Raw genomic sequence first — 25,486 nt, 5'->3', positions numbered from 1 at the left:
TATCAACCTGACATCTGTCATATGCCCCTTTTTTCTGCTTCATTTTACTCTCTATCTCTTTTGTCACCCAGGGAGCTCTGGCTTTAGTTGCCCTTTCTCCCTGTGGGAATGTCCCTAGACTGTACTCGAACCATCTCCTCCTTAAAGGCTGCCCACTGTTCAATTACAGTTTTTCCCGCCAATCTTTGATTCCAATTCACTCGGGCCAGATCTGTTCTCATCCCAATGAAATTGGCCCTCCTCCAATTGAGTATTTTTACTTTAAAGTGGTCCGTGTCCTTATCCTGAGACGATGCCCCCTGGTTCTAGGCTCTCAAGCCCCCTCTCCCCCAACTGTGCTTAAGATGCAACAGTTGGAATATATGCAGCTGGACCTTACCTTATGAGGAGGTGGAATCATAGAATCATACAACACAGAAGGAGGCCATTTGGCCCTTCGTGCCGGCTCTTTGGAAGAGCTTTCCAATTAATCCCACTCCCCCTGCTCTTTCCCCAGAGCCCTGCAAGCTTTTCCTTTTCAAGTATTTATCTAATTCCCTTTTGAAAGTTATTATTGAATCTGCTTCCACCGCCCTTTCAGGCAGCGCATTCCAGATCATCACAACTCGCTGCGTAAAAACATTCTCCTCATCTCCCCCCTGGTTCTTTTGCCAATTACCTTAAATCTTTGTCATCTGGTTACCGACCCTCTGACCAATGGGAACAGTTTCTCTCTGTTTTTTCTTGTGTGATGTTCAGGAACCAGGAGCTCAGCATTCTTGTCACATGGTCCAATGAGATCTCTTATGTTATCACTGCACATGCTTGAAAACTGATGGGGAAAGGTTTGGTTTTCAGGAAGACACTGCCCCTTTAACAGATTGACGGGGATGGAGCAGGGGGACAGAAGAGTATCCCCTTCAAAGGAACGGCCTCTTGTTAGTGTCAATTGAAAAAAAGAGGTCATAGAGTTGAGGGGCAGTGTTGCTTTGAGCAGTAATGTCGTGCAGAGTTGGTAACTGGAGAATCTTTCAAATGTATTCCATAGACTGGGAATGGGAAAGGGTTTGGTCCATTGGGATTCTGTACAATGGGAATGGGAAAGGGTTTGGTCCATTGGGATTCTGTACAATGGGAATGGGAAACGGTTTGGTCCATTGGGATTCTGTACAATGGGAATGGGAAAGGGTTTGGTCCATTGGATTTCTGTTTGGATCAGGAACTTACAGATCTAGTGTGTATGATACAGCAAGAAACAGAGTCTCACTCCTGAGTCCTCCACACAGATTGGAGAACTCCAAAACTGGATTAACTCTTTCCCTCAAGTGATTATCTTACTGATATTTTCATTGGTTTGAACGATGATTGAGTAACATTGTAGAGTCAAAGAATTCTCATTAACAGGGTCAAAATCATAAAGAGGAGAATGATTAACAACCCTCCGGGACTCCAAGAGACACAATTATAAATGATTACAGTTTTGGCAGTTAAATATGAGCCGGACACTGATTTTCATTTCATTCCAGAGATTGGTCGTAGTTTGAAACATCCACCATGTTTCTCAAGACAACAGTTGTGGTTCTCATCCTCCTCACCTCAGGTTTGTCTCTTACACTTTCCTCTCAGCCCTCCGATTATTTGTTGTGAAGCCTGTTGTAAGGATGAATTTTTGCTCTTGTCTCGAAACCACAAGGAACCAGATCAAAAGTCATCCCCGTCAGCCCCTCCCCGTCACTCCCTCCCCGTCACTCCCTCCCCGTCAGCCCCTCCCCGTCACTCCCGCCCCGTCACCCCCTCCCCGTCACCCCCTCCCCGTCACCCCCTCCCCGTCACTTCCTCCCCGTCACTGCCCCCCTGTCACCCCTCCCTGTCACCCCCTCCCGTCACTCCCTGCCCGTCACTCCCTCCCCATCGTCCCCTCCCAGTCACCCACTCTCCGACACCTCCGCCCCATCACCCCTCCCACACCTCCCCCACCCCTCCCCATCACCCCCTCCCCGTCACCACCTCCCCATCACCCCTCCCCATCACCCGTCCCCGTCACCCCCTCCCCGTCACCCCCGTCGTCACCCCCTCCCCATCACTCCCTCCCTGTCACCCCTCCCCGTCATCCCCTCCCCGTCACTCCCCCCCTGTCACCCTCTCCCTGTCACCCCCTCCCCATCACCCCCTCCCCGTCACCCCCTCCCCATCACCTGTCCCCGTCACCCCCTCCCCGTCACTCCCTCCCCGTCACTCCCTCCCCGTCAACCCTCCCCGTCACCCTCTCCCCGTCACTCCCGCCCCGTCACCCTCTCCCCGTCACTACCGCCCGGTCACCCCCTCCCCGTCACCCTCTCCCCGTCACTCCCGCCCCGTCACCCCCTCCCCGTCACCCCCTCCCCGTCACTTCCTCCCCGTCACTGCCCCCCTGTCACCCCTCCCCGTCACCCCCTCCCGTCACGCCCTGCCCGTCACTCCTCCCCATCACTCCCTCCCCATCGTCCCCTCCCAGTCACCCACTCTCCGACACCTCCGCCCCTTCACCCCTCCCACCCCTCCCCCACCCCTCCCCGTCACTCCCTCCCCATCGTCCCCTCCCAGTCACCCACTCCCCGACACCTCCGCCCCTGTCACCCCTCCCCGTCACCACCTCCCCGTCACTCCCTCCCCGTCACTCCCTCCCCATCACCCCCTCCCCGTCACTCCCTCCCCGTCACCCCTCCCCATCGTCCCCTCCCAGTCACCCCCTCCCCGTCAACCCCGTCGTCACCCCCTCCCCGTCACTCCCTCCCCATCACTCCCTCCCCATCACCCCCTCCCCGTCACTCCCTCCCCATCACTCCCTCCCCATCACCTCCTCCCCGTCACTCCCTCCCTGTCACCCCTCCCCGTCGTCCCCTCCCAGTCACCCCCTCCCCGTCACTCCCCCCTGTCAACCCCTCCCCGTCAACCCCTCCCCATCACCCCCTCCCCGTCACCCCCTCCCCATCACCCATCCCCGTCACCCCCTCCCCATCAACCCCTCCCCGTCACTCCCTCCCTGTCACCCCTCCCCATCACCCACTCCCCGACACCTCCCCCACCCCTCACCATCACCCCTTCCCATCACCCCCTCCCCATCACCCCCTCCCCGTCACTCCCTCCCCGTCACTCCCTCCCTGTCACCCCTCTCCGTCACACCCTCCCCGTCACTCCCTCCCTGTCACCCCTCCCCATCGTCCCCTCCCAGTCACCCACTCTCCGACACCTCCGCCCCTTCACCCCTCCCACCCCTCCCCCACCCCTCCCCATCACCCCTCCCCATTACCCCCTCCCCGTCACTCCCTCCCCATCGTCCCCTCCCAGTCACCCACTCCCCGACACCTCCGCCCCTGTCACCCCTCCCCGTCACCACCTCCCCGTCACTCCCTCCCCGTCACTCCCTCCCCATCACCCCCTCCCCGTCACTCCCTCCCCGTCACCCCTCCCCATCGTCCCCTCCCAGTCACCCCCTCCCCGTCACCCCCGTCGTCACCCCCCTCCCCGTCACTCCCTCCCCATCACTCCCTCCCCATCACCCCCTCCCCGTCACTCCCTCCCCGTCACCCCTCCCCGTCGTCCCCTCCCAGTCACCCCCTCCCCGTCACTCCCCCCTGTCAACCCTTCCCCGTCACCCCCTCCCCATCACCCCCTCCCCGTCACCCCCTCCCCATCACCCATCCCCGTCACCCCCTCCCCATCAACCCCTCCCCGTCACTCCCTCCCTGTCACCCCTCCCCATCACCCACTCCCCGACACCTCCCCCACCCCTCACCATCACCCCTTCCCATCACCCCCTCCCCATCACCCCCTCCCCGTCACTCCCTCCCCATCGTCCCCTCCCAGTCACCCCCTCCCCGTCACTCCCCCCTGTCAACCCTTCCCCGTCACCCCCCTCCCCATCACCCCCTCCCCGTCACCCCCTCCCCATCACCCATCCCCGTCACCCCCTCCCCATCAACCCCTCCCCGTCACTCCCTCCCTGTCACCCCTCCCCATCACCCACTCCCCGACACCTCCCCCACCCCTCACCATCACCCCTTCCCATCACCCCCTCCCCATCACCCCCTCCCCGTCACTCCCTCCCCATCGTCCCCTCCCAGTCACCCACTCCCCGACACCTCCGCCCCTGTCACTCCCCGCCCCGTCACCCCCTCCCCATCACCCCCTCCCTGTCACTCCCGCCCCGTCACCCCCTCCCCGTCACCCCCTCCCCGACACCCCCTCCCCGCCACTTCCTCCCCGTCACTCCCCCCCTGTCACCCCTCCCCGTCACCCCCTCCCCATCACCGGTCCCCGTCACTCCCCCCCCGTCACCACCTCCACGTCACCCCCTCCCCGTCACTCCCGCCCCGTCACCCCCTCCCCATTACCCCCTCCCCGTCACCCCTTCCCCATCACCCCCTCCCCGTCACTCCCTCCCCGTCACCCCTCCCCATCGTCCCCTCCCAGTCACCCACTCCCCGTCACCCCCTCCCCATCACCCCCTCCCCGTCACCCCCTCCCCGTCACTCCCTCCCCGTCACTCCTTCCCCCACACCTCCCCGTCACTCCCTCCCCGTCACTCCCTCCCCGTCACCCCTCCCCGTCACTCCCTCCCCGTCACCACCCTCCCCGTCACTCCCTCCCCGTCACTCCTTCCCCCACACCTCCCCGTCACTCCCTCCCCGTCACTCCCTCCCCGTCACCCCCTCCCCGTCACCTCCGCCCCATCACCCCTCTCACACCTCCCCAACACCCCTCCCCATCGTCCTCTCCCCGTCACAACCTCCCTGTCACCCCTCCCCGTCACCCCCTCCCCATCAACCCCTCCCCGTCACTCCCTCCCCGTCACCCCTCCCCATCGTCCCCTCCCAGTCACCCACTCCCCGTCACCCCCTCCCCATCACCCCCACCCCGTCACCCCCTCCCCGTCACTCCCTCCCCGTCACTCCTTCCCCCACACCTCCCCGTCACTCCCTCCCCGTCACTCCCTCCCCGTCACCCCTCCCCGTCACTCCCTCCCCGTCACCCCCTCCCTGTCACCCCCTCCCCGTCACTCCCTCCCCGTCACTCCCTCCCCGTTACCCCCTCCCCGTCACCTCCGCCCCATCACCCCTCTCACACCTCCCCAACACCCCTCCCCATCGTCCTCTCCCCATCACCCCCTCCCCGTCACCCCTCCCCGTCACTCCCTCCCCGTCACCCCCTCCCCATCGTCCCCTCCCCGTCCCCCCCTCCCCGTCACCCCCTCCCCATCACCCCCTCCCCGTCACCCCCTCCCGGTCACTCCCTCCCCGTCACTCCTTCCCCCACACCTCCCCGTCACTCCCTCCCCGTCACTCCCTCCCCGTCACCCCTCCCCGTCACTCCCTCCCCGTCACCCCCTCCCCGTCACTCCCTCTCCGTCACTCCTTCCCCCACACCTCCCCGTCACTCCCTCCCCGTCACTCCCTCCCCGTCACCCCCTCCCCGTCACCTCCGCCCCATCACCCCTCTCACACCTCCCCAACACCCCTCCCCATCGTCCTCTCCCCGTCACCCCCTCCCCGTCACTCCCTCCCTGTCACCCCTCCCCGTCACCCCCCTCCCCATCACCCCCTCCCCGTCACTCCCTCCCCATCACTCCCTCCCCATCACCCCCACCCCGTCACTCCCTCCCCGTCACCCCTCCCCGTCGTCCCCTCCCAGTCACCCCCTCCCCGTCACTCCCCCCTGTCAACCCCTCCCCGTCACCCCCTCCCCATCACCCCCTCCCTGTCACCCCTCCCCATCACCCACTCCCCGACACCTCCCCCACTCCTCACCATCACCCCTTCCCATCACCCCCTCCCCATCACCCCCTCCCCGTCACTCCCTCCCCGTCACTCCCTCCCCGTCACACCCTCCCCATCATCCCCTCCCAGTCACCCACTCCCCGACACCTCCGCCCCTGTCACTCCCCCCCCCGTCACCCCCTCCCCGTCACCGCCTCCCCGTCACTCCCGCCCCGTCACCCCCTCCCCGTCACCCCCTCCCCGACACCCCCTCCCCGCCACTTCCTCCCCGTCACTCCCCCCCTGTCACCCCTCCCCGTCACCCCCTCCCCATCACCGGTCCCCGTCACTCCCCCCCCCGTCACCCCCTCCCCGTCACCCCCTCCCCGTCACTCCCGCCCCGTCACCCCCTCCCCGTTACCCCCTCCCCGTCACCCCCCTCCCCATCACCCCCTCCCCGTCACTCCCTGCCCGTCACCCCTCCCCATCGTCCCCTCCCAGTCACCCACTCCCCGTCACCCCCTCCCCATCACCCCCTCCCCGTCACCCCCTCCCCGTCACTCCCTCCCCGTCACTCCTTCCCCCACACCTCCCCGTCACTCCCTCCCCGTCACTCCCTCCCCGTCACCCCTCCCCGTCACTCCCTCCCCGTCACCCCGTCCCCGTCACTCCCTCCCCGTCACTCCTTCCCCCACACCTCCCCGTCACTCCCTCCCCGTCACTCCCTCCCCGTCACCCCCTCCCCGTCACCTCCGCCCCATCACCCCTCTCACACCTCCCCAACACCCCTCCCCATCGTCCTCTCCCCGTCACCCCCTCCCCGTCACACCCTCCCTGTCACCCCTCCCCGTCACCCCCTCCCCATCACCCCCTCCCCGTCACTCCCTCCCCGTCACCCCTCCCCATCGTCCCCTCCCAGTCACCCACTCCCCGTCACCCCCTCCCCATCACCCCCTCCCCGTCACCCCCTCCCCGTCACTCCCTCCCCGTCACTCCTTCCCCCACACCTCCCCGTCACTCCCTCCCCGTCACTCCCTCCCCGTCACCCCTCCCCGTCACTCCCTCCCCGTCACCCCCTCCCCGTCACTCCCTCCCCGTCACTCCTTCCCCCACACCTCCCCGTCACTCCCTCCCCATCACTCCCTCCCCGTCACCCCCTCCCCGTCACCTCCGCCCCATCACCCCTCTCACACCTCCCCAACACCCCTCCCCATCGTCCCCTCCCCGTCCCCCCCTCCCCGTCACCCCCTCCCCATCACCCCCTCCCCGTCACTCCCTCCCCATCACTCCCTCCCCATCACCCCCTCCCCGTCACTCCCTCCCCGTCACCCCTCCCCGTCGTCCCCTCCCAGTCACCCCCTCCCCGTCACTCCCCCCTGTCAACCCCTCCCCGTCACCCCCTCCCCATCACCCCCTCCCCGTCACCCCCTCCCCATCACCCATCCCCGTCACCCCCTCCCCATCAACCCCTCCCCGTCACTCCCTCCCTGTCACCCCTCCCCATCACCCACTCCCCGACACCTCCCCCACCCCTCACCATCACCCCTTCCCATCACCCCCTCCCCATCACCCCCTCCCCGTCACTCCCTCCCCGTCACTCCCTCCCTGTCACCCCTCTCCGTCACACCCCTCCCCGTCACTCCCTCCCAGTCACCCACTCCCCGACACCTCCGCCCCTGTCACTCCCCCCCCCCGTCACCCCCTCCCCGTCACCCCCCTCCCCGTCACTCCCGCCCCGTCACCCCCTCCCCGTCACCCCCTCCCCGACACCCCCTCCCCGCCACTTCCTCCCACTCACTCCCCCCCCTGTCACCCCTCCCCGTCACCCCCTCCCCATCACCGGTCCCCGTCACTCCCCCCCCCGTCACCCCCTCCCCGTCACCCCCTCCCCGTCACTCCCGCCCCGTCACCCCCTCCCCGTTACCCCCTCCCCGTCACCCCCTCCCCATCACCCCCTCCCCGTCACTCCCTCCCCGTCACCCCTCCCCATCGTCCCCTCCCAGTCACCCACTCCCCGTCACCCCCTCCCCATCACCCCCTCCCCGTCACCCCCTCCCCGTCACTCCCTCCCCGTCACTCCTTCCCCCACACCTCCCCGTCACTCCCTCCCCGTCACTCCCTCCCCGTCACCCCTCCCCGTCACTCCCTCCCCGTCACCCCCCTCCCCGTCACTCCCTCCCCGTCACTCCTTCCCCCACACCTCCCCGTCACTCCCTCCCCATCACTCCCTCCCCGTCACCCCCCTCCCCGTCACCTCCGCCCCATCACCACTCTCACACCTCCCCAACACCCCTCCCCATCGTCCTCTCCCCGTCACCCCCTCCCCGTCACACCCTCCCTGTCACCCCTCCCCGTCACCCCCCTCCCCATCACCCCCTCCCCGTCACTCCCTCCCCGTCACCCCTCCCCATCGTCCCCTCCCAGTCACCCACTCCCCGTCACCCCCCTCCCCATCACCCCCTCCCCGTCACCCCCTCCCCGTCACTCCCTCCCCGTCACTCCTTCCCCCACACCTCCCCGTCACTCCCACCCCGTCACTCCCTCCCCGTCACCCCTCCCCGTCACTCCCTCCCCGTCACTCCCTCCCCGTCACCCCTCCCCGTCACTCCCTCCCCGTCACCCCCACCCCGTCACTCCCTCTCCGTCACTCCTTCCCCCACACCTCCCCGTCACTCCCTCCCCGTCACTCCCTCCCCGTCACCCCCCTCCCCGTCACCTCCGCCCCATCACCCCTCTCACACCTCCCCAACACCCCTCCCCATCGTCCCCTCCCCGTCCCCCCCTCCCCGTCACCCCCTCCCCATCACCCCCTCCCCGTCACCCCCTCCCGGTCACTCCCTCCCCGTCACTCCTTCCCCCACACCTCCCCGTCACTCCCTCCCCGTCACTCCCTCCCCGTCACCCCTCCCCGTCACTCCCTCCCCGTCAACCCTTCCCGTCACTCCCTCCCCGTCACTCCTTCCCCCACACCTCCCCGTCACTCCCTCCCCGTCACTCCCTCCCCGTCACCCCTCCCCGTCACTCCCTCCCCGTCACTCCCTCCCCGTCACCCCCTCCCCGTCACCTCCGCCCCATCACCCCTCTCACACCTCCCCAACACCCCTCCCCATCGTCCTCTCCCCGTCACCCCCTCCCCGTCACTCCCTCCCTGTCACCCTCCCCGTCACCCCTCCCCATCGTCCTCTCCCCGTCACCCCCCTCCCCGTCACTCCCTCCCTGTCACCCCTCCCCGTCACCCCCTCCCCCATCACCCCCTCCCCGTCACCCCCTCCCCGTCACTCCCTCCCCGTCACTCCTTCCCCCCACACCTCCCCGTCACCTCCCTCCCCGTCACTCCCTCCCCGTCACCCCTCCCCGTCACTCCCTCCCCGTCACCCCCTCCCCCGTCACCCCCCTCCCCATCACCCCCTCCTCGTCACTCCCACCCCGTCACCCCCTCCCCCACACCTCCCCATCACCCCCTCCCAGTCACTCCTCCCTATCACCCCCCTCCCACACCCCTCCCCGTCACTCCCTCCCCGTCACCCCTCCCCGTCACTCCCTCCCCGTCACCCCCTCCCCGTCACTCCCTCCCCGTCACTCCTTCCCCCACACCTCCCCGTCACTCCCTCCCCGTCACTCCCTCCCCGTCACCCCCCTCCCCGTCACCTCCGCCCCATCACCCCTCTCACACCTCCCCAACACCCCTCCCCCATCGTCCTCTCCCCGTCACCCCCCCTCCCCGTCACTCCCCTCCCTGTCACCCCCTCCCCCGTCACCCCCTCCCCATCACCCCCCTCCCCGTCACTCGCTCCCCGTCACTCCTCCCCATCGTCCCCTCCCAGTCACCCACTCCCCGTCACCCCCCTCCCCATCACCCCCTCCCCGTCACCCCCTCCCCGTCACTCCCTCCCCGTCACTCCTTCCCCCACACCTCCCCGTCACTCCCTCCCCGTCACCTTCCCTCCCCGTCACCCCTCCCCGTCACTCCCTCCCCGTCACCCCCCTCCCCGTCACCTCCGCCCCATCACACCTCTCACACCTCCCCAACACCCCTCCCCATCGTCCCCTCCCCCGTCCCCCCCCTCCCCGTCACTCCCTCCCTGTCACCCCTCCCCGTCACCCCCTCCCCATCACCCTCTCCCCGTCACTCCCTCCCCCGTCACCCCTCCCCATCGTCCCCCCTCCCCAGTCACCCACTCCCCGTCACCCCCCTCCCCATCACCCCCTCCCCGTCACCCCCTCCCCCATCACCCCCTCCCCCGTCACCCCCTCCCCGTCACTCCCTCCCCGTCACCCCCTCCCCGTCACTCCCTCCCCGTCACCCCTCCCCATCGTCCCCTCCCAGTCACCCACTCCCCGTCACCCCCCTCCCCATCACCCCCTCCCCGTCACCCCCCTCCCCATCACCCCCCTCCCCGTCACCCCCTCCCCGTCACCCCCTCCCCGTCACCTCCGCCCCATCACCCCTCTCACACCTCCCCAACACCCTTCCCCATCGTCCCCTCCCCGTCACCCCCCTCCCCGTCACTCCCTCCCTGTCACCACCTCCCCGTCACCCCTCCCCGTCACCCCCTCCTCGTCACTCCCACCCCGTCACCCCTCCCCCACACCTCCCCCATCACCCCCTCCCAGTCACTCCTCCCTATCACCCCCTCCCACACCCCTCCACAACCCCGTCACTCCCTCCCCGTCACTCCCTCCCATCACCCCCTCCCCGTCACCCCCTCCCCGTCACTCCCTCCCGTCACTCCCCCGCTGTCACCCCATCCCCGTCACTCCCTCCCTGTCACCCCTGCCCGTCACCCCCTCCCCGTCCCTCCCTCCCCATCACCCCTTCCCATCACCCCCTCCCAATCACCCCCTCCCCGTCACTCACTCCCCGTCACCCCTCCCCGTCACTCCTCCCCATCACCCCTTCCCCCCACACCTCCCTGTCACGCCCTCACCGTCACCCCACCCCGTCACCCCTCCCCATCACTCCCTCCCCGGGGCCGGGGTAGGAAAGAATGGTAAAAAGACAAAATTAAAGGTTCTTTATCTGAATGCACACAGCATTCGTAATAAGATAGATGAATTGACGGCACAAATAGAAACAAATGGGTATGATCTCGTGGCCATTACAGAGACGTGGTTGCAAGGTGACCAAGGTTGGGAGCTAAATATTCAGGGTTATTTAACATTTTGGAAGGATAGGAAAAGAGGTAAAGGTGGTGGGGTAGCTCTGTTAATAAAGGATGAAATTGGTATAATAGTGAGAAATGATCTTGGCTCAGAAGATCAAGATGTCGAATCAATTTGGGTGGAGGTAAGAAATAGCAAGGGAAAGAAATCACTGGTGGGAGTAGTATATAGGCCCCCTAACAGTAGCTACACTGCAGGGCAAAATATAAATCAGGAAATAAGGGGGGCTTGTAAAAAAGGTAATGCAATAATCATGGGCGATTTTAACTTTCACATAGATTGGACAAATCAAATTGGCAAAAATAGCCCTGAGGAGGAGTTCATAGAGTGTATTAGGGACTGTTTCTTAGACCAATATGTCGGGGAACCAACCAGGGAACAGGCCATTTTGGATCTGGTATGGGTAACAAAACAGGATTAATTAATGATCTCAAAGTAAAGGATCCCTTGGGAAGCAGTGATCATAACATGATAGAATTTCACATCAAGTTTGAGAGCGAGGATCTTGGGTCTGAAACTACTGTATTAAACTTAAATAAGGGCAATTATAAAGGAATGAGGGCGGAATTGGCTAAAGTGGACTGGGTAAACAGATTAGATGGGATGATGGTGGATAAGCAGTGGCAAACAGTTAAAAAGATATTTTATGACTCGCAATAAAAATATATCCCTGTGAGGAGGAAAGACTCCACAAAAAGGGTGAACCAACCATGGCTAACTAAGGAAGTAAAGGATGGTATCAGGTTAAAAGAAAAAGCATACAACATGGCAAAGATTACTGGTAAGCCCAAAGATTGGGAAAACTTTAAAAACCAGCAAAGGATGACTAAAAGAATAATAAAGAGGGAGAAAATAAATTATGAGAGTAAACTAGCAAGAAATATAAAAACTGACAGTAAAAGCTTCTACAAGTATATAAAAAGGAAGAGGGTAGCTAAAGTAAACATTGGTCCCTTAGAGGATGAGACTGGGGAAATAATAATGGAAAACAAGGAAATGGCAGAGGCATTGAAACAGATATTTTGTGACTGTCTTCACAGTAGAAGACACTAATAATATACCAATAATAGTAGAAAATCAAGGGGCAAAGGGGAGGGAGGAACTAAAAACAAACAATCACTGAGAAAAAGTACTAGGTAAACTAATGGGTCTAAAGGCTGACAAGTCCCCTGGACCTGATGGCTTGCATCCGAGGGTCTTAAAAGAAGTGGCTACAGAGATAGTGGATGCACTGATTGTAATCTTCCAGAATTCACTAGATTCTGGAAAGGTCCCAGCGGATTGGAAAATCGCAAACGTAACACCCCTATTGAAGAAGGGAGTGAGACAGAAAGCGGGTAACTATAGACCAGTTAGCCTAACATCTGTCATTGGGAAAATGCTAGAATCCATTATTAAGGAAGTAGTAGCAGGACATTTGGAGACTCAAAATACAATCAAGGAGAGTCAACATGGTTTTATGAAGGGGAAATCGTGTCTGACAAATTTATTCGAGTTCTTTGAGGTAGTAACGGGCAGGGTGGATAAAGGGGAGCCAATGGACACAGTATATTTGGATTTCCAAAAGGCATTCGATAAGGTGCCACATAAAAGATTACTGCACAAGATAAGAGCTCATGGTGTTGGGGGTAATATACTGGCATGGATCGAGGATTGGCTAACTAACAGAAAACAAAGAGTCAGGATAAAAGGGTCATTTTCAAAATGGCAATCTGTAACTAGTGGGGTGCCGCAGGGCTCAGTGCTGGGGCCTCAACTATTTACAATATATATCAATGACTTGGATGAAGGAACAGAGTGTCTTGTGGCCAAATTTGCTGATGATACAAAGATAGGTGGAAAAGCAAGTTGTGATGAGGACACAAAGTGTCTGCAAAGGGATACTGACAGGTTAAGCGAATGGGCAAAAATTTGGCAGATGGAATATAATGTGGGAAAATGTGAAGTCATCCACTTTGGGAGGAAAAATAAAAAAGCAAAATATTATTATTTGAATGGAGAAATACTACAAAATGCTGCGGTACAGAGGGATCTGGGTGTCCTCGTACATGAAACAAAAAAGTCAACATACAGGTGCAGCAGGTAATCCGGAAGGCAAAAGGAATATTGGCCTTTATTTCTAGGGGATGGAGTATAAAAGCAGGGAAGTCATGCTACAACTGTACAGGGTGCTGGTGAGACCACACCTGGAGTACTGCGTACAGTTCTGGTGCCCTTATTTAAGGAAGGACATACTTGCATTGGAGGCAGTTCAGAAAAGGTTCACCAGGTTGATTCCGGGTATGGAAGGATTGTCTCATGAGGAAAGATTGAACAGGTTGGGTCTACACTCATTGGAGTTTAGAAGAATGAGAGGAGACCTTATTGAAACATACAAGATTCTGAGGAGACTCGACAGGGTAGATGCTGAGAGGATGTTACCCCTCATGGGGGAATCTAAAACTAGGGGCATAGTCTCAGAATAAGGCGTCGCCCGTTTAAGACGGAAATGAGGAGGAATTTCTTCTCCCAGAGGGTTGTGAATCTTTGGAATTCTTTACCCCAAAAAGCTGTGGAGGCTGAGTCATTGAATACATTCAAGGCTGAGTTAGACAAATTTTTGATCAGCAAGGGAGTCAAAGGATATGGGGAAAGGGCGGGAAAGTGGAGTTGAGGTAAAAATCGGATCAGCCATGATCTCATTGGATGGCGGAGCAGGCTCGAAGGGCTGAATGGCCTACTCCTGCTCCTATCTCTTATGGTCTTATGGTCTTATGATCCGCTCGTTTCCTTCCTCCCTATAGGCTCCCGGGCTGAGTTCAATGGAGGTCAGGTTCGAGATGCATTCTGGGATTACATCAGCCAATTGACCAATGACGCCAAGGACAGTGTAGATCAGATCCAGCGCTCGGAAATCGGACAACGGCTCAAGTGAGTACCGGGAGTGAGGTGGGGCCATCGGTACAGATCAGCCTCCTGGGACACAGCGAGAAATGGCCGTCCAGTAAAAACATCGAAGGAAGAAACGTCATTGAAAACTTGGCCAGTTAATTCCCACTGCCATGGGGCCGGGATAGAGACAGAATGGAATCACACTTTGCGGAGTCCTTGAACTGAATCGGGGGAGGGGGCATTGAGTGGGAGGCGAGAGAGTCAGAGGGAACCATCACCTCACGGTCAACCAATGGCCAGCTGATTGAGAGTGACCCGCGAGCCAATGGGCAGTGGCCTATTCAGCTTCAAACAAGAGGATCAAAAATTACAGAAAAGGAGGGAATGACATCATCAAAAAATGTCCATCGGTGTAAAATGGACGTCTTTCGATGGTGTTTGATAAACCCATTCCTGCCACTACAGGCCAATATTACTCTGGTGTTACACAATCCAACTCGGGTGGCAGGAACTCGCTCAGTGGGATGGTTGGTTTTGTGGTCCCACGTCAATTATTTTCCTGATAAACCACTGTCCTCATCATTTCTGGTCTCCCTGACCTCCACTGTGTTCTGTTCCTGAACCATTCTTAGTCAAGAGTCCATTGGCCAAAAAGCTCTCAAACAAAATGATTTTTTCCTATTCCATCTATGTAATAAATCACCTTTTCTTGTTTGCTTTTCCAGTTATCTTATAAAGGATAACCTGCAGAACATCAATGGATACGCTGAGGATCTCCAACAGAGGCTGACTCCCATCGTAGACGACCTACGTGTAAAGATGACAGTAGATGCTGAGAATCTCCGCCAGCAGATCAGGCGGGAGCTGGAAGACCTGAGGGTGAAGCTTTCTCCTTTTGCTGATGGAGTTCACCAGAAGATCAGCAGGAACATTGAAGAATTTCATCAGAAGCTGACACCTTACGCTGAAGAGCTCCGCCAGAGGTTGACTCCCTACACTGAAGAGCTTCAGGCCAAACTGGAAGACAACGCAGAGAACCTGAGGGAAGCTCTGGCTACATACGTTGAACAACCCCAGCAGAAGATCACTGAGAACGTGGACAAGCTCAGGCAGAAGGTGACAGCCGATGCTGAGGAATTCCGCACCAGGTTTGATGAGAAAGTCCAGGAGCTTCGCAATACCCTGGCTGCCTACGCTAAAAGTGTCCAGATTAGTGAAATAATCCACAGGGTTGTGCCATCCACTCAGGAGGTACAAGCAAAGGTCAACGAGACTGTGAAAGCTCTGTTGCTAAAGCTGGCCCCTTACATCATTAAACTGAAAGAAAAGTTCACTGAGAGTGTGGGAAGCACGAACCAAAGTCTGAGCCCATACATCGAGTACCTCAACAGCAGTCAGAGAATCAAAGAGTTCTATCAGAAGAAGGTGACCAGTCAGAATGCGGAGGAAATGCGAGAGACACTTGCCCCGTATACAGACAGCATTCGGCGGGCAATTCAGTTCCAACTCACCACTTTGTGGAACTACGTTCACCAGAACCATCAAAACTAACTTAAAAATAGAAAGTTATTCGGAAATAACTGTGTCTCGGATTGTAGAGTCGCTTCTGAGCTCAGAGTACTGTGTCTTTGATCATAACTGTTTTCAATGTACTTATTTGTTGCAGAAAGGAATGATATTAACATCACTAATTAAAATTCTAGAGTGTGGACTGCAAATTATGGACAAGAAATCTTTAAATGAATTTAGAATTGATAATGTTTCCTCATTTTTTCACCGTTTGTGATGTCCTCTTTAGTGAAGATCCAGTGGTGTCTTCATTGCACAGATCCAGGATCCTGATTTTGGAGGGTCGAGAGGGGCTATTGGATCCTGTTGGTACCAATCCTTAGTCATGCAACCTGTTACACTTAGCGCACACACCCTCTCCTCTCCCCCCTCCTCTCTCCCCCCTCCCCACTCCTCTCCCATCTCCCCTCTCCACTGAGTGCACTGGATACAGCAAAGGCTATGGGCCCCGACAACATCCCGGCTGTAGTGCTGAAGACTTGTGCTCCAGAACTAGCTGCGCCTCTAGCCAAGCTGTTCCAGTACAGCTACAACACTGGCATCTACCCGACAATGTGGAAAATTGCCCAGGTATGTCCTGTCCACAAAAAGCAGGACAAATCCAATCCGGCCAATTACCGCCCCATCAGTCTACTCTCAATCATCAGCAAAGTGATGGAAGGTGTCATCGACAGTGCTATCAAGCGGCACTTACTCACCAATAACCTGCTCACCGATGCTCAGTTTGGGTTCCGCCAGGACCACTCGGCTCCAGACCTCATTACAGCCTTGGTCCAAAAATGGACAAAAAAGCTGAATTCCAGAGGTGAGGTGAGAGTGACTGCCCTTGACATCAAGGCAGCATTTGACCGAGTGTGGCACCAAGGAGCCCTAGTCAAATTAAAGTCAATGGGAATCAGGGGGAAAACTCTCCAGTGGCTGGAGTCATACCTCGCACAAAGGAAGATGGTAGTGGTTGTTGGAGGCCAATCATCTCAGCCCCAGGACATTGCTGCAGGAGTTCCTCAGGGCAGTGTCCTAGGCCCAACCATCTTCAGCTGCTTCATCAATGACCTTCCCTCCATCATAAGGTCAGAAATGGGGATGTTCGCTGATGACTGCACAGTGTTCAGTTCCATTCGCAACCCCTCAAATAATGAAGCAGTCCGAGCCTGCATGCAGCAAGACCTGGACAACATCCAGGCTTGGGCTCATAAGTGGCAAGTAACATTCGCGTTAGACAAATGCCAGGCAATGACCATCTCCAACAAGAGAGAGTCTAATCACCTCCCCTTGACATTCAACGGCATTACCATCGTCGAATCCCCCACCATCAACATCCTGGGGGTCACCATTGACCAGAAACTTAACTGGACCAGCCATATAAATACTATGGCTACAAGAGCAGGTCAGAGGCTGGGTATTCTGCAGCGAGTGACTCACCTCCTGACTCCCCAAAGCCTTTCCACCATCTACAAGGCACAAGTCAGGAGTGTGATGGAATACTCTCCACTTGCCTGGATGAATGCAGCTCCAACAACACTCAAGAAGCTCGACACTATCCAGGACAAAGCAGCCTGCTTGATTGGCACCCCATCCACCACCCTAAACATTCACTCCCTTCACCACCGGTGCACTGTGGCTGCAGTGTGTACCATCCACAGGATGCACTGCAGCAACTCGCCAAGGCTTCTTCGACAGCACCTCCCAAACCCGCGACCTCTACCACCTAGAAGGACAAGGGCAGCAGGCACATGGGAACAACACCACCTGCACGTTCCCCTCCAAGTCACACACCATCCCGACTTGGAAATATATCGCCGTTCCTTCATTGTCGCTGGGTCAAAATCCTGGAACTCCCTTCCTAACAGCACTGTGGGAGAACCTTCACCACACGGACTGCAGCGGTTCAAGAAGGCGGCTCACCACCACCTTCTCGAGGGAAATTAGGGATGGGCAATAAATGCCGGCCTCGCCAGCGACGCCCACATCCCATGAACGAATAATAAAAAAACTCCCCCTCCCCCCTCCCTTCCCCTCCCACTCTCCTCTCTGACAGTGCGGCGCTCCCTCAGTACTGACCCTCCGACAGTGCAGCACTCCCTCAATACTGACCCTCGGACAGTGCAGCGCTCCCTCAGTACTGACCCTCCGACAGGGCAGCACTCCCTCAGTACTGACCCTCTGACAGTGCAGCACTCCCTCAGCACTGACCCTCCGACAGTGCAGCACTCCCTCAGCACTGACCCTCCGACAGGGCAGCACTCCCTCCGTACTGACCCTCCGACAGTGCAGCACTCCCTCAGCACTGACCCTCCGACAGTGCAGCACTCCCTCAGCACTGACCCTCCGACAGGGCAGCACTCCCTCCGTACTGACCCTCCGACAGTGCAGTGCTCCCTCAGTACTGACCCTCCGACAGTGCAGCACTCCCTCAGCACTGACCCTCCGACAGGGCAGCACTCCCTCAGCACTGACCCTCCGACAGGGCAGCACTCCCTCCGTACTGACCCTCCGACAGTGCAGCACTCCCTCAGCACTGACCCTCCGACAGTGCAGCGCTCCCTCAGCACTGACCCTCCGACAGTGCAGCGCTCCCTCTGTACTGACCCTCCGACAGTGCGGCGCTCCCTCAGTACTGACCCTCCGACAGGGCAGCACTCCCTCAGTACTGACCCTCCGACAGTGCGGCGCTCCCTCAGTACTGACCCTCCGACAGGGCAGCACTCCCTCAGTACTGACCCTCCGACAGTGCAGCACTCCCTCAGCACTGACCCTCCGACAGTGCAGCGCTCCCTCAGCACTGACCCTCCGACAGTGCAGCGCTCCCTCTGTACTGACCCTCCGACAGTGCGGCGCTCCCTCAGTACTGACCCTCCGACAGGGCAGCACTCCCTCAGTACTGACCCTCCGACAGTGCGGCGCTCCCTCAGTACTGACCCTCCGACAGGGCAGCACTCCCTCAGTACTGACCCTCCGACAGGGCAGCACTCCCTCAGCACTGACCCTCTGACAGTGCGGCACTCCCTCAGCACTGCACTGGAATGTCGGCCTGGGTTATGGGGCTCTCGTCTCTGGAGTGGAGCCTTGAACTTATGACCTTCTGACTGAGGGGTAAGAGTGACACCAAATAGATAAGGAAGGAGGAGGAGACGATATTGGTGCAGGAGCGAATACACATTGTAGAGAGGGCCGAGGTACATAAAAAGGAGATTCACACAGGGTTACTGTGGTTAGAGATCAGAGATAAAAAGGGATTGTTACATTACTGGGGTACGACAGACCCTCTAACTGTGGGAGGGAAACAAACGTGGAAATCTGTCGATAGATCAGGAAAATTAGCAGAAATAACAAAATTATCCTGGGTGGCGATTTTAATTACCCACTCATTGATTGGAGCCGGGAGGGAGCAAATGGAGAAAGAGGGATGGAATTCCTAAATGTGTGCGGACTCCCTCTGCGAGCAGTGTGTTACACAGAATTACATCGAATCTACAGTACAGAAACAGGCCATTCGGCCCAACTGGCCAATGCCGGCATTTAGGCCCCACCCTCGCCTCCTCCCTCCCTACTCCATCTAACCCCATGCCTATAGGTGGAGAGAGGTTGCTGGATCTAGTCACATGTAATTAAATCGATCAGGGCGGGGGAGCACCTTGGGAGTAGTGATCATAATATGATAAAGTTTAAGATCCAATTAGAAAGGGAAAAAGTTTGTACAGATGGGGGAGATACAGATGGGGGAGATACAGATGGGGGAGATACAGATGGGGGAGATACAGATGGGGGAGATAGAGATGGGGGAGATGCAGTTGGGGGAGATACAGTTGAGGGAGAGACAGTTGAGGGAGAGACAGTTGAGGGAGGGACAGTTACGGGAGATACAGATGGGGGAGATACAGTTGGGGGAGATACAGATGGGGGAGATACAGATGGAGAAGGACAGCATTTGAAAGCAATAAACAGAGTTGTGAATTTGCTCTGATTATTTGCTCAATAGAGTTGGTTTGAATCAACTTGTTATTTGTTATATTGGACGATGACTGTTTCTCAGAGATTATCTCATATCACTGAACCCACCCCCTGTGATTGAGAGCCTCCCTCCCTCTCTCTAAGGCAGCAGTTGTAATGGGCTCGATGGCTGAGACCAGTAGCTACAGAGTATGATCTACAGCCACCACAGTCATGGGCTGTGGGCGGCCCTTGAAGAGCAATTCCACTCTGGACACCAGCCTATCACAGCAGCACCGACTCACTCTATTTCAGAGTTGTCCTGATCCTCAGTTCTATTTAATCTCTCGTGCCCTCCGCCCTATCACAGACCTTTCCTTTTGTTCTTTCCTCGCCTTCCCCCCCTTTCCCTGGCTCTGTACTTGCTTAAAAACTTTAACTCTTTAACATCTTCCAGTTACCTCTGTTTCTCTCTCCACAGATGCTGCCTGACCTGCTGACCTTCTCCAGCATTTCCTGTTTTTATTAGGGCAAGTGATGGGCAATAAATGTGGCCTTGCCAGCGACGCCCACCTCCCGAGAACAAATAATAATTAAAAAAATTAAAATGATAAAGTATCTGGAGGTCTAGCTGGACAGGGACTGGAGTTATACTGCCACGCTCTGGAATTGGATCAATTCTATCGTCACTTTCGTGTTACAATGAAGTGGAAACCAGTTGCACAGTATAGAAAGAGAGACTTGCATTTATATAGTGCCTTTCACAACCTCAGGACGTCCCAAGGCGCTTCCCAGCCAATGAAGTTCAGAGTAACGGCAGGGTAACAGAGTGAAAATAACCTGAGATTGGTTTGAGCCTGACTCCAATTCTGAGCAGAAACAGCCTCACTGCCTAAAGACACAAACACAAAGCCTGAAATATTTCAATCAGTGAGTCACTTCACTGCTTTGCAATGTCACGCCTCTGATGTGTGTAATATTTGTGAGATAGAACAGAATCATTGACTCATACAGAACAGGAGGAGGCCATTCGGCCCATCGTGCCTGTGCCGGCTCATTCAAAGCTATCCAATTAGTCCCATTCACAAGAATAATATCAGAACTGAATAGTTATAACTGTCGGGAAAGGCTGAACAGGCTGGGGCTCTTTTCTCTAGAAAAGAGAAGGCTGAGGGGTGACCTGATCGAGGTCTTTAAGATTATGAAAGGGTTTGATGGGGTAGACGTAGAGAAGATGTTTTCACTTGTGGGGGGGTCCAAAACTAGAATTCATAAATATAAGATAGTCACTAATAAATCCAATAGGGAATTCAGGAGAAACTTCTTTCCCCAGAGAGTGGTGAGAATGTGGAACTCGCTCCCACAAGGAGCAGTTGAGGTGAATAGTGTGGATGGATTTAAGGGGAAGCTCGATAAACACATGAGGGAGAAAGGAATAGAAGGATATGCTGATAGGGTGAGATGAAGTAGGGAGGGAGGAGACTCGTGTGGAGCATAAACACCGGCATGGACCTGTTGGGCCGAATGGCCTGTTTCTGAGCTGTAGACTCGATGTAACCCAGTGTTAGTCAAACACGATTTGCCTTTAACAAATCCATGCTGACTTTCATTAACCCATATTTTTCCAAGTGTCAATTAATTTTGTCCCAGATTATTGTCTCCAATTTATTTAATAATAGATTTTTAATATATGATGCAAAAGGCAAACTGCAAGGAAACTTCTGATCAAAGAAAGTAAATCAGAAAATGAGGAGAAAATAAGATATTGAGGCCGTGCTGGTGGGAAGTTGGAGAATTGGAAACAGTCAGTGGAAATACTTGTTAGAAACCCAGTTTCAAGTCAGAGTCACACTGGGAGCTCGTCCAACACCATCATTATCACTAGTGACAGGCAGAGGGCTGGGGGGAGAGAGGGACCAGCCCGTGAGGGGAGGGGTCTTGTGTCCAGTGCGTGAAGTGAGTCTTGTTTCATTGACCAAGAATAGGCAGTAACAGAACCCATGGGGATTCTATCAGCTGAAACCTTCCACCCTCCAAATTCAGCAATCTGTGCCAGTGGAATAAGATAATTAAACAAACTGGACATTTACTGACTGACACTTTGCAAACGATGAAATAAAACACGGAAACGTTATCAGTTCGAAAGTCATTTAAAGATTTCTTCTCCACATTTACAGTCCACGCTCTGGGATTTCAATCAGTGATTTTAAATCCATTCCTTTCTACAACAAATAAATACATTGAAGATCGTTATAAACAAAGACACAATGCTCTGTGCTCCGAGAGGGCTCCACAATCCTGAGTCACAGTTTGGCCGAATAACTTTCTAATCCTCATTTATTTCTCCAAGGTTCTGGCGGAAGTTGTCCCACAAGGTGGTGAGTTGGATCTCCAGATCCCGCTGGATGCTGTCTGCATACGGGACAAGCCTCTCTCGCATCTCCTCCACATTCTGGCTGATCACCTTGTTCAGCTGTTCAGAGTAGGGAGCAATGTTCTGATGGAACTCCTCGATTCTCTGGTTGACGTTGCTGTTGAGATCGTCAATGTATGGGGCCAGATTTTGGTTCATGCTTCCCATGTTCTCGTTGAGCTTTTCTTTCAGTTCTGCGACGTAAGGGACCAGCCTTTGCTTCAGAACCTCCACAGTCTCGTTGACCTTTCCCTGTAGCTCCTGAGCGTATGGCACAACCTTCTGGGTCATTTCACCAATCTGTTGGTTCATCTTGGCCTGGATATCTTTGGCATAGGGAGCCATGGTATTGCGAAGCTCCTGGACTTTCTCATCAAACCTGGTGCGGAATTCCTCAGCATCGGCCGTCACCTTCTGCCTGAGCTTGTCCACATTCTCAGTGATCTTCTGCTGGAGTTGTTCAGCGTATGGAGTCAGAACTTCCCTCAGGTTCTCTGCGTTGTCTTCCAGTTTAGCCTGAAGCTCTTTGGTGTAGGGAGTCAACCTCTGGCGGAGTTCCTCAGCGTTGGTGTTCAGCTGGTGGCGGAGCTCTTCAGCGTAAGGTGTCAGCTTCTGATGAAATTCTTCAATGTTCCTGCTGATCTTCTGGTGAACTCCATCAGCAAAAGGAGAAAGCTTCACCCTCAGGTGTTCCAGCTCCTGCCTGATCTGCTGGCGGAGATTCTCAGCATCTACTGTCATCTTTACACGAAGGTCGTCTGCGATGGGAGTCAGCCTCTGTTGGAGATCCTCAGCGTATCCATTGACGTTCTGCAGGTTATCCTTTATAAGATAACTGGAAAAGCAAACAAGAAAAGGTGATTTATTACATAGATGGAATAGGAAAAAATCATTTTGTTTGAGAGCTTTTTGGCCAATGGACTCTTGGCTAAGAATGGTTCAGGAACAGAACACAGTGGAGGACAGGGAGACCAGAAATGATGAGGACAGTGGTTTATCAGGAAAATAATTGACGTGGGACCACAAAACCAACCATCCCACTGAGCGAGTTCCTGCCATCCGAGTTGGATTGTGTAACGCCAGAGTAATATTGGTCTGTAGTGGCAGGAATGGGTTTATCAAACACCATCGAAAGACGTCCATTTTACACCGATGGACATTTTTTGATGATGTCATTCCCTCCTTTTCTGTAATTTTTGATCCCCTTGTTTGAAGCTGAATAGGCCACTGCCCATTGGCTCGCGGGTCACTCTCAATCAGCTGGCCATTGGTTGACCGTGAGGTGATGGTTCCCTCTGACTCTCTCGCCTCCCACTCAATGCCCCCTCCCCCGATTCAGTTCAAGGACTCCGCAAAGTGTGATTCCATTCTGTCTCTATCCCGACCCCATGGCAGTGGGAATTAACTGGCCAAGTTTTCAATGACGTTTCTTCCTTCGATGTTTTTACTGGACGGCCATTTCTCGCTGTGTCCCAGGAGGCTGATCTGTACCGATGGCCCCACCTCACTCCCGGTACTCACTTGAGCCGTTGTCCGATTTCGGAGCGCTGGATCTGATCCACACTGTCCTTGGCGTCATTGGTCAATTGGCTGATGTAATCCCAGAATGCATCTCGAACCTGACCTCCATTGAACTCAGCCTGGGAGCCTATAGGGAGGAAGGAAACCAGAGGATCAGAGCGGGAACACGAGAAGAACATTCACTGAATTACTGTTCATTTCACAGACAAGCAGCTTGTGATGATTCATTGACTTCACCATATCCTGTCTGGGGAACGTCCATCAGGGAGTAAAAAGATGGATCAGTTGCCTCCTCTCTGGAGACCGGTTCGGGATGGTCCAATGAGTAAAATCCCTTTGTCTTTGAACATCTGGGACCAGAGTTTAAAACAAGCCCAGACAGAGGGGATGAAGCCGTCTCTCCACAATGAGACGCTGAGTGGTAGAACAGGCTACGCACAGGTCTCTTACCTCGAGACCCGAGCTTAGAACTGGTCCAAACAGAGGGCATGAAGATCGTGTGTCTGATGTCCATAAAATGCCATTCATGCTCAGACAGGCAGCAAAAACCAACAGCACAAAACAAGCAGTCCAATAACCCAGGGAAGTATGGAAGACCTACCTGAGACCATGATGGCAGCTACGAACACAAGGATTGCCTTGGGAAACATGGTGGATTTCTCAAACTGGCGAATTGAATACAATTTCTGTTTTCTCAACCAATCTCTGAAAAGGCAAAAAATCCGGGTTAGTCTGAGATTTCAATCACAAAATCTTTCATGGTCTGTTATTGCATTCCGTGTGGAACTTGCTTCCTGCTGAAAATCTGTTGCATTTATTTACAGGACATTCTGATTATTAAAGTCTCTCTCTGAACCTCACACAATTATAAACTGTCACCTGACTGTAAATATAAACCAGTATTCTTTATATCAGGTGTGAGCTTCCACCAGTTGTCTGAGACACTGCGACCTTACACAGAGAGCACCGTCTGAGCGGGTCCCTGGGTAAGTGTGTAAACACTGTGTGTTCCCCGGGTTGTAGCAGTGTGAGGTGCAGCTGTTACACTCAGCTCCTCTTACCTGTCTCGGCTGTGCTGCTCCTGGAGCTCTGTGTCTCAGCCCTACAGGCCCTCGCTGTATATGAGGGCATCTTATCAGCGGCTGATAAGGAGCAGCTTTGTTCGGGCTCAGAACATGGACTTTCTCTGCTGCACAGAGAACGTGGAACTTCCAACAAACCTGTTACTGTCAGCGGTGATGTGTTTCCTCAAATGTGGCTCAAACTCCACCGCGATTCCCCTCCTGGTACAAAAGTCATAGTTTGATAACATCTGTAATGTTTCTCATCTTCTAAGCACTTATTCTGAGGGGTTTTGAGCGAGTAAATAGGGAGCAACTGTTTCCAGTGGCAGGAGGGTCGGTAACCAGAGGACACAGATTTAACTAATTGGCAAAAGAACCAGGGGGGAGATGAGGAGAATTTTTTTACGCAGCGAGTTTTGATGATCTGGAATGCGCTGCCTGAAAGGGCGGTGGAAGCAGATTCAATAATAACTTTCAAAAGGGAATTGGTAAAATACTTGAAAAGGAGAAATTTGCAGGGCTCTGGGGAAAGAGGAGGGGGAGTGGGATTAATTGGATAGATCTTTCAAAGAGCTGGCAAAGACACGATGGGCCGAATGGCCCCCTTCTGGGCTGTAAGATTCTATGATTTCACCCTCTGCTACCCTGTTCGATCGAGAATCTTCACAGTCAGTGCTGGCTCAAGGTTCTCAGTGCACCTCCGCAACCTCCTGATCCATTAAACCACAAACGTGCAGTAAAATGCCTGAAGAAATGGCCCTGTTTAAGGTTTACTGGCAGAGTGGATAAAGGGGAACCCATGGATCGAGTATATTTGGATTTCCAAAGGCATTTGATAAGGTGCCACATAAAAGAAAGCTACACAAGATAAGGGCTCATGGGGTTGGGGGTAATATATTAGCATGGATAGCGGATTGGTTAATGGACTAAGCACACAGTGTAGGGATAAACGGGTCATTCTCAGGTTAGCGGGCTGTAACTAGTGGGGTGCCGCAAGGATCAGTGCTCGGGCCTCAGCTATTTTGGAAAGATGTGAAGGCTCTGTAGGCGGTGCAGAAAAGATTTACGACAATAACTCCAGGGATGAGGGACTTTAGTTACGTGGATAGATTGGAGAAGCTGGGTTTTTTTTTATTCGTTCATGGGATGTGGGCGTCGCTGGCGAGGCCGGCATTTATTGCCCATCCCTAATTGCCCTTGAGAAGGTGGTGGTGAGCCGCCTTCTTGAACCGCTGCAGTCC

At 55.9% G+C, this 25,486-nt stretch overlaps 2 protein-coding genes across 2 annotated transcripts; one reads left to right on the top strand and one right to left on the bottom strand.

Moving 5' to 3' along the window:
* Positions 1–1,476: 1,476 nt before the first annotated feature.
* On the top strand, positions 1,477–15,466 carry LOC137301369 (apolipoprotein A-IV-like). Its single transcript, XM_067970822.1, has 3 exons — positions 1,477–1,579; positions 13,661–13,787; positions 14,474–15,466. The coding sequence occupies exons 1-3, from the start codon at positions 1,534–1,536 to the stop codon at positions 15,297–15,299; spliced, it is 999 nt and encodes a 332-aa protein (XP_067826923.1). The 5' UTR covers positions 1,477–1,533; the 3' UTR covers positions 15,300–15,466.
* Positions 15,467–21,501: 6,035 nt separating this feature from the next.
* Positions 21,502–24,493, bottom strand: LOC137301238 (apolipoprotein A-IV-like). The gene is made up of 4 exons (XM_067970700.1): positions 24,402–24,493; positions 23,783–23,886; positions 23,182–23,308; positions 21,502–22,495 (listed from the first exon to the last, which is right to left on the bottom strand). Exons 1-4 carry the CDS (start codon positions 24,491–24,493, stop codon positions 21,574–21,576), a joined length of 1,245 nt encoding a protein of 414 aa, XP_067826801.1. The 3' UTR covers positions 21,502–21,573.
* Positions 24,494–25,486: the final 993 nt, after the last annotated feature.

The sequence above is a fragment of the Heptranchias perlo genome, chromosome 33, assembly GCF_035084215.1.
Source record: "Heptranchias perlo isolate sHepPer1 chromosome 33, sHepPer1.hap1, whole genome shotgun sequence".
NCBI classification, from domain to species: domain Eukaryota; kingdom Metazoa; phylum Chordata; class Chondrichthyes; order Hexanchiformes; family Hexanchidae; genus Heptranchias; species Heptranchias perlo.
Note: the sequence above shows the minus strand (reverse complement) of the source record. Positions and strands in the feature narration are given on the sequence as shown.

What these genes read in the sequence shown, in the direction of transcription:
- LOC137301238 (XM_067970700.1), bottom strand. Translation starts at nt 24,493, where the DNA reads ATGTTATCAAACTATGACTTTTGTACCAGGAGGGGAATCGCGGTGGAG. An exon ending in ATCACCGCTGACAGTAACAG is followed by an intron (nt 23,887 to 24,401) that starts GTTTGTTGGAAG and finishes TTGCCTTTTCAG; the next exon opens with AGATTGGTTGAGAAAACAGA. An exon ending in AGCTGCCATCATGGTCTCAG is followed by an intron (nt 23,309 to 23,782) that starts GTAGGTCTTCCA and finishes TCCTCCCTATAG; the next exon opens with GCTCCCAGGCTGAGTTCAAT.
- LOC137301369 (XM_067970822.1), top strand. Translation starts at nt 1,534, where the DNA reads ATGTTTCTCAAGACAACAGTTGTGGTTCTCATCCTCCTCACCTCAG. An exon ending in TCTCATCCTCCTCACCTCAG is followed by an intron (nt 1,580 to 13,660) that starts GTTTGTCTCTTA and finishes TCCTCCCTATAG; the next exon opens with GCTCCCGGGCTGAGTTCAAT. An exon ending in GAAATCGGACAACGGCTCAA is followed by an intron (nt 13,788 to 14,473) that starts GTGAGTACCGGG and finishes TTGCTTTTCCAG; the next exon opens with TTATCTTATAAAGGATAACC.